At 48.6% G+C, this 8,596-nt stretch overlaps 1 protein-coding gene across 3 annotated transcripts in view; it reads right to left on the bottom strand.

The window, feature by feature from the left end:
* Positions 1-486: 486 nt before the first annotated feature.
* GLRA1 (glycine receptor alpha 1) overlaps positions 487-8,596 on the bottom strand; it is a 114,258-nt gene continuing 106,148 nt past the window's right edge. For 2 of the 3 annotated variants that reach the window (XM_008049548.1, XM_021708307.1), the window contains one exon: positions 487-928. In XM_008049548.1, the coding sequence (XP_008047739.1) occupies positions 641-928 (288 nt within the window). In that variant the 3' untranslated portion in view covers positions 487-640. Of the gene's footprint in view, positions 953-8,596 lie in introns of all 3 variants that reach the window. The other variant, XM_008049547.1, reaches the window with a different exon arrangement.

The following is an 8,596-nucleotide window of genomic DNA, read 5'->3' on the forward strand; positions in this document are numbered from 1 at the left end:
TCGCCCCCCCCCACAAGCAGAGGCGAAATGGCTTTTTGGCGCATGTGTCCACCTGGGCCAGTTGGAAGGCAGGCATGACATTTGGAGGGTATGTGGTACACACACCAGCGCAAGCTTATTTGTGACTGTTTCCACTCTGGGAAAAGTTGTCCATCACTTGTGTGACTTTAAAAATCTAAGCAGTTACTAGGCTGATAGGTTAGGAAACGAATCTTTTGTTCTGGTGTTTTGCATTAATATTAAGCATGAATATATATCATATATTACACTGCTTTCCTCCTGCTCTGGGGCAGACTGCACGCTCCTCCCGATGGGAAACACGCCACGGCTGCGGACTGAACTTTCTGAGAGCTGCTCTCTCCCACTCCCCGCCCCCACCCTACCCCAGGCTTTCTTCCCTGCCCTCAATGCCAGTATTAGAAAAGTCCCTCCTGACCCCCCTCCCACCAGCCCACCCGAGGTTAAATAGATAGTGCCACATTCTAGAATTCATGCATCCCTGCATTTTGCTATTGCACGTGTCGCGGAGAAAGGGAGTTGTGCGGGTGTGCTCCCCCCTCCCCTTCTGCTCCTCGTCTCTCAGATTCCTGTGCTCTTCCCACGCCGCCCGCTCCCAGCCTCCCCGCACGTCCCAGACCCTTCACTGGTTGTGGACGTCCTCCCTGCGGACAATCTTGTAGATGATCCAGTAGAACATGTTGAAGATGAGGAAGGCCATGGGGAAGCCAATGCGGGAGATTTTGTCGATCTTCTTGGCCCGCTGGATGAAGAGTTTTCGCATCTCCTCCGGGGACTTAGATGGCGCAGGAGGTGGGTTGGTGGTGTTGTTGTTGTTGGCGCCCTTGACTGAGATGCCGTCCTTGGCCTGCAGACAGGTCGGGCCCATCCCATAGGCAAAGTTGAAGCGGCCCTCTCCGGCCTCATCCTCCTGGAATAGATTCAACATGGGGCTCTACTTAAAATAAGACAGGGGCTAGGCACCCTCCCTGCAAGGCACTCCTCGGGGCCAGCCACGTCCATCTGTGGCTCCCTGCCTCCCAGACTGCTGTGCTCAGGGTGCTGAGGCTTTCTGGTGGGCTGGGGAGTTCTGCCTTATAGAGGGGCGCCACTTGCCTGCCAAAACAGATGCAGACCAGGGGATAGGAATGTGGCTAGAGCCTGGAGACTGTCTTGCTGTGATACCTGCTGGCTGTACAACCGCAGGCAAGCCATTTCCTTCTGCCAGTCTCAGGGATTTCTATTTCATTTTTTTCTTCTCAGCAGGGGAGATGATTCGCCCCACTTCCCTGCGAGTTCTTCTGGCCATCGGAGGTTGTAACGAGCAGAAGCTCGGTGTTGTACTGGGTTCGGGGTAGAAATGCAGTCTGGAGAGATCCCCTGCTTTGCCTCTGTCGCCTCCTTGCCCTTGTCCCCACCCCACCCCACAGTCGGTAGCTTCCCAGGGTGGGGAATGGCCCGGAAAGGGTGCAAGAGCTCTGGGCCTCACAGCCAGGGAAGCCTCAGCATCCTTCCCCTGACCCCCAACCCCCACATGCTCACTCCCTGGGAACTGTGGTTTCAGACAGACCTCTGGGTTGTTATCAAGGTTTTGTTTAAGGCTCTTCATCGCCGGGCTCCAACTTACCATTCCAGGCTTCTCCGTGCCCTCCACCAGGCGCTTTGCACCCCTGCCAGCTATGTGGCTCTTTCTCCCGTACGTTCTCACCTCCCTGCCTTATGTTCACCACCTGGGTCCTTCTGGCCCGTCCCCTTCCCAGGTCCTGTTGTTCTTGCCTTGCTGCACCTGGAGGCTCTATTGCCCAGTATCCTCATGTCTGGCTTTCTTATCTTCTCCTGTGAGCTTTGGGGAGCACGGAGAGGCCAGTGTTTTGGTCACAGCAGAGCCGTTGATTCAGTGTGTGGCTCTGGGATTTTTGTTTTATAGAGATAGGGTCTCACTCTGTTGCCCAGGTTGGAGTGCAGTGGCAGGATCTGAGCTCATGGCAGCCTTAGCTCCTGGGCTTGAGCAATCCTCCTGCCTCAGCCTCCTGAATAGCTGGGTCTACAGGCACATGCCACCACGCCTGGCTAATTTTTAATTTTCTTGTCATTCTGGCTGGTTTTGAAGTCCTGGCCTCAAGCCATCCTCCTGCCTCAGCCTCCCAAAGTGCTGTGATTACAGGCATGTGCCACCACGCCTGGCCACTGGGGAAGTCTTATCAGCTCACATTGCCCTCCTGGCTAGTAAGAGCCTTTAGGATCAGAGCTCAGTCTTCTGCTTGTTCCTGTGCATGGCAGGGCCAACAGAAAACTCAGCATAGGACTCACCGGTGCCCCTTCCTCTCCACCCATGTCACTGCCTGGACTTGTTGCGACAGCCATCAGGCTAATTCTCCTGTGGCTTCCAGTGTGCTCCCGTCAACCATCTGGGTTGTTGGAACATGGATCTCATTGGTCATTTTTCTGCTTAGAACCTTTTAACAGGCTGCCATTGATTTAAGGATCATTAAAATCCTTAACATGGTAAATAAGGCCTTAGAGGACCTGAATCCTGCCAACCTTTTCAGCCTCATCTGACTTCATGCTCTAGCTGTCATTCTGTCCTCTAGCCACCCTGAAAGATTTCCCCGTATCTGAAAGTGTCGTCTCCTACTCTTTAACCCTGGGCCTCTGCTCAAGTTGCTTCCACTGCCTTGGTCACTCCTAACCCCACCCCGCCTCCCACTCCGTTTCCTCACCTGACAAATTCTTTTTTTTTTTTTTGAGTTGGAGTCTCATGCTGTCGCCCAGACTGGAGTGCAGTGGCCGCTCCCGGCCACCGCAGTCTCGACCTGCTGGGCTCCGGCAATCCTTCCGCCTCAGCCTTCCAAGTAGCCGGAATTACAGTCATGCGCTACCATGCCCGGCTGAGTTTTTTTTTTGATTTATTGTAGAGATGAGGTCTCGCTGCCCAGGCGGATCTCGAACCCGCAGGCTCAGGCAATCCACTTACCTCAGCCTCCCAAAGGCATGGGATTACAGGCTGAGCCACCAAGCCTGACCTGACAAATTCTTATGCAGAAGCCTTCCCTGAGCTCCCTAGGCTAGCTGGCCCTGCTTTGTGCTCTGGAAACTCTCTGCACATCTTTGCCTCTTTTTCAAAACTTTTACCACATTGTTTGGTTGTATAGTAACTCCTCGATCAGTGTCTGTCTCTCCCATTAGCCTGCAAGTTTCATGGAAGCAGAGACAGAGTCTGTCAAGTTCATGGCAGCCTTGACACTGAACATATGAACGTAGTCTCTGGTACATAAGCTCAAACCTTAGTAAACATTTGTTAGGTAAATAAATGTTTACTTGTATATCTTCACCAGCCTCAGCCTTTTCAGGGGACGGAGGGGAGTGTTTGAATAGGGTGGTATTCTTAGCACCAGGAGGATTTGAGACATGTGAAAAACACTCAAGAAATCGTTGGCAAATGAATGAATCTGACCTTCATTGCAGAAGTGGGGTGGGCAGGGAAGACGACGTTGTGCTACATTCAGTGCCTGGAAAACAGGTGCTCATAAACATTTGTCTATATGTGGGGTAACAAGAGAAAGTTTATGCCAGGGCCAAAGAGAAGGTGGAGGGAAGCCTGACAAATGATAGGACCCAGTACCTCGATGGGGTCTGAGTCCAACTCCATTGCATTTCAATATAAATCTGTCTTTGGCTGAGCGTGGTGGCTCACTCCTGTAATCCCAGCACTTTGGGAGGCCAAGACTGGAGGATCGCTTGATGCCAGGAGTTCAAAACCAGTTTGGGCAACATAGCGAGACCTTGTTTCTATAAGGAAAAAAAAAAGTCCTTAATGGAACTTGGAGAACTTGAACTTTTGAAAAATTTTATTTATTTATTTATTTAGTTAGTTATTTGAAAGATCTGGGGCACTATTCAGGGTTAGGTATACAAATGGTCATTGTACAGGTAAAATTTGGGCCTCACTTTGGTCCCCACTTTACCTGAAAACGGTTTTTTTAAAAAACTGGGTCTTAGTTATGCAGAAGGATGCACCAGATAAACTTTCTATGCAGCTTTGGGTAAACTATTCTCTTCCTTCCTCATCTGTTTAAACATGAGAGTGGAGGTGTGGACTGAAGGCCCCATCTAGCTAGAAGGTGTTCAATTTCCCATTGTATGCGGGAAAGGAAATTCCCTAGGAATGGTCAGGGAGAGGCTTGCTATTCCCATCGCAGCCAGCAGATGGCAGGAAATGCATGCCCAACTGCATCTAGAGCCGCTTGGGATGGAGCAAGGGAAATCGGTCGTTTCCTCTGGAATTGCGAGGGTACTAGCCATGTACCAGCTGAGTCTGGGGCTCACCGATATGGTGTCCTAAGAATGTGCCTAATGAGGCTGGCCAGAGAGGATTCGAGAACCAGATGCTTTCTGCCCAACAAATGAGGTAACATGGGAAGATGGTAGGGGTTGAGGAGTCTGGCCAAGATCACAGGCTCGGAGAGAGTCAGGCATGTAGCGAGCTCCTCTCCACTCACCATCTGGGGCTCAAAATCCCCTCTGCGAACTTTCTGCCAGAGGGAGGTTCCTGCAGCCCAAGCTCGCATGCCTCTAGTGTACACGTGGCTTCCAGAGTGACTTACTCCAAAGGAAGCTGCTCTTTATGGTGAGCTCAAGTCTGCATCCTTGTCATTGCTGACATTTGGATCAAGTTCAGAGCTTTTATGAAGGAGGTCACATTAATTCAGAGGCACACAAAGGGGCAGGCAGGAGAGATGTGTATGAGAAAGTGAGTTGGGGCTGAAAACCACCTCCAGTTAGAAGGTCTGGTGGGTGACTGGAGGACACATTCCCTGCCTGAAAGCAGTCCAGCTACCAATACCATGTGGAAGTGTGCCTCCAATGTGGCTGAATGCTGTGGTTTTCAGAGTGAAGCCAGACGTATGGTTTTTATTTATTTAATGTCATTCTTCTTCTTCTTCTTTTTTTTTTTTGTAGAGACATCATTTCACTGTGTTTCCCAGGTTGGACTCAGATTCCTGGCCTCAGATGATCCTCCTGCCTCGGCCTCTCAAAAGGTTGGGACTACAGGTGTGTGCCACCGCATGGGGCCAAGAAGTGTGGTTTTTAAATGCTGACACTTTGGGCCAGATTTTAAAAACACCGTTGGCCAAATTAAAGACCTTTGCATACCACATTTGGCCTTCTGGCTATGAGTTTTTGACCTCTGCCTTGGGATAGGCCTTGGTTCTTATTTGATACCTAATAAATGGGTCAGGTGCATTGGCTCACACTTGCAATCCCAGCACTTTGGGAGGTCGAGGTGGGAGCATTGCTTGGCCCCAGGAGTTCGAGACCAACCTGGGCAGTATAGCATGACTCCCCCCATCTCTACAAAAAGTAAAAAAATTAGCTGGGTGTGATGGCACACGCCTGTAGTCCCATCTGCTCAGCAGCCTGAAGTGGAAGGATCACCTGAGCCCAGGAGGTTGAGGGTGCAGTGAGCTGTGTGATCTGTGTCACTGCACTCCAGCCTGGGTGACAGAATGAGACCCTGATTTAAAAAAAAAATCTTGTAAATGCAGGACTATTTTTATCTGCTTTAGGATGGAAACGCAGATGAACAGATAAGGACTCATGGTACATGGTTAACATTTTGAGAAGAACCTCAGGCCTTTGAGTACCTTCCCTGCCGTTGCCGTTAGTGCCTTGTGATCCTGGTGACCTGTTGGCCTTGCTATGGTCAGTCTCCCTTATCGAGAGGAGTGGGTGGAGTAATCATTGACAATCGTTGACCTTATCTTCTGTGGGAGAACTGAGTAGAAGAATCTGATCAAATCTGGATGGTGGGTTTCTTTTTTTGAGACAGTCTTTCTCTATCACTCAGGCTGGAGTGCAGTGGCACCATCACAGCTCACTGCAGCCTTGACCTCCAGGACTCAGGTGATCCTTCTGGCTCAGCCCCCTGAGTAGCTGGGACTATGGGTTTGTGCCACCATGCCCAGGTAATTTTTTTGATTTTTTTTTTTGTAGAGATGAGGCCTTGCTATGTTGCCCGGGCTGGTCTTGAACTCCTGGGCTCAAACAATCCTCTTACCTTGGCCTCCCAAAGTGCTGGAATTACAGGCATGAGCCACCACACCCAGCCGTAGATAGTGGCCTTAATTCACACTATGTCTGGTCAGAGAGACAGTGTTTGCTTTCCTCTAGTGTAAAACTGGTAGGTGTTTGAAGAGGGTGGAAGCAGTATTTAGAAATACTACAGACTTACCATACTGCTTATCTGCAGGGGCCCCATTCACATTTTAGTCTGTGCAAATAGCATCTTCTGAAATCGTGTATTGCCCAATCAGAAGGCCTGGTGCTAGTCAAATATTTTGGACACAGGCTTCTCAAATACATGTTTCCAACAGATATCTTTAGCAGAGGGAATTGTAAAAAGCAGCTAGTGTATGGGGAAATGGAGGGAGGAAAAAATAAAAACAAATCTTAGAGATATTTATGTTTGGTCAGTTTCTTTTTCTTTCTTTTTTTGATATGGAGTCTTGCTATGTTGCCCAAATTGGTCTTGAGTTCCTGGACTGGAGCGATCCTTCTGTCTCAGCCTCCCGCATAGCTGGGACTACAGGCACAAGCTATCATGTCAGGTTTTTAGATTATTTTTAAGAGTCAGAAGCTAGGTATTTATTTTATTTTATTTTATTTATTTATTTTTATTTTTTTGAGTTGGAGTCTCACTCTGTCACCCAGACTGGAGTGCAGTGGCCACTCCCGGCCACCGCAGCCTCGACCTGCTGGGCTCCGGCGATCCTTCCGCCTCAGCCTTCCAAGTAGCTGGGACAGAAGCTAGGTATTTAATGGGCAGTATGGAGTAACTAAAATGAGGGGTCTTTTAAGAAGTCCTGTCTGACTGGCTGCACTCAAGACAATTCCCTCTTTCAATGCAGATTTAGAAGGATGGTGATATCTTAATTCCCATGGACATCTTCTGTCTTGGAATGTCTGCTTTCGCTCTATGGTTAACTGCCAGAAACTAATGAAATCAGATTGCTGATGTTTAAGAAACATACTGATGGAAATCTGTGTATATATAATCATTTTAATCCTTGGCATTTGTGTGGTGGGAACGAAATCTAAAGCTACTTTGGCATCCCCTGATTTAATCCTCAGCAGAGTTTCCCATCATGCACATCTCATCTGTTTTACAGGTGGAGAAACTGGCTACCTTGAGGTCTCAGACTAAAGAGAGCTCTTAAAGACGTAGAGACCTTTGTCACAGCAGACTGTACCTGGGCGGATGGCTCTTTATTTAATTTTTAAGCCTTATTGCTTAATAGACAGCATTTTTTTTGGAGATGGATGTATCTTTTATTTCTATTTTATGAATGAGGAAACTGAGGCCAGAGAGGGGGAAGTGATGTGTATACATCAACTGAATAGTGAACTTCAGAGATCAGGTACGATTCCTCCAAGGATACAGTTCTTTTTGTGTGTGTGTGTGTTGGAGTCTCACTGTCACCCAGACTGGAGTGCAATGGTTGCTTCCGGCCACCACAGCCTCGACCTGCTGGGCTCCGGCGATCCTTCCGCCTCAGCCTTCCAAGTAGCTGGAACTACAGGCGCGTGCTACCACACCTGGCTAATTTTTTGATTTATTGTAGAGACGAGGTCTCACCAAGTTGCACGGGTGGGTCTCGAACCCGCGGGCTCTGGCAATCCACTCACCTCAGCCTCCCAAAGTGCTGGGATTATAGGCTGAGCCACTGAGCCCGGCCGGATCCAGTTCTTAAACACTGCACGTTTGTGAAAATTGTGCTGTATTTTCCTTTATCAACATTGAGGACAAGGGTAGTGTGAGTGGATTCAGACAGGTAGGGACACCTGCTGTAAGTCTCACAGCCTACCATGTAGCCTGCCCTGGAGGCCATGAGAACTCGCCTCTAAATCTGCATTTCTATACTATCTGCATTCATATCGGCCCCCAGAGCAGATTCTTCCATGCTCTGCTCATGAATAGACAGCTATTTTAAATAGATCAATCTAAAGCTTGTAGGACCTGGTATGTTGCAGGTGTGTGGTATGACCCGAGAGGTCAGAGTGTTTGGGTCCTTGGTTGACCTGATCTATCACTGGAGAGACTTCAGGGGAGGCTCTCTGACTGGAAGGACTCCTCTTTTTAATTTTTTTTTTTAAGAGACGGAGTTTTGCTATGTTGTCCTGGCTGGTTTCGAACTCCTGGGCTCAAACAATCCTCCTGTCTTGGCCTCCCAAATTTTTGGGACTACAGGCGTGAGCCATCAAGCCTGGCCAGTCTCCTCTTTATATATTAGTTTGTTTATCCTTTGTTCATTTGTTTAGCAAGTGCTTATTGAATGTTTGCCATGTGTTGGGTGTTGTGTCAGGTGACAGGGATATAGCACTGAGCAAGAGCAGACACAGTCTCTGCTCTGTGGAGCTTATCATTTAGTGGATGAGATAAGCACGAAACAATCACATCATTGAATGTACAGTGATAAACCCAGATACATTTGTAGGGTAGAAATCAAGTTCAACCAGAACGTGGCCTTTGCTAGCACACACAGCACCTCTGTGCAAAGTAGAAAAAGACATCCCTTTCTTTTTTTTTTTTTTTTTTTTG

Source organism: Carlito syrichta, unplaced genomic scaffold (genome assembly GCF_000164805.1).
Source record: "Carlito syrichta isolate Samal-C Ts95f unplaced genomic scaffold, Tarsius_syrichta-2.0.1 Scaffold135732, whole genome shotgun sequence".
In the NCBI taxonomy this organism is placed as follows: domain Eukaryota; kingdom Metazoa; phylum Chordata; class Mammalia; order Primates; family Tarsiidae; genus Carlito; species Carlito syrichta.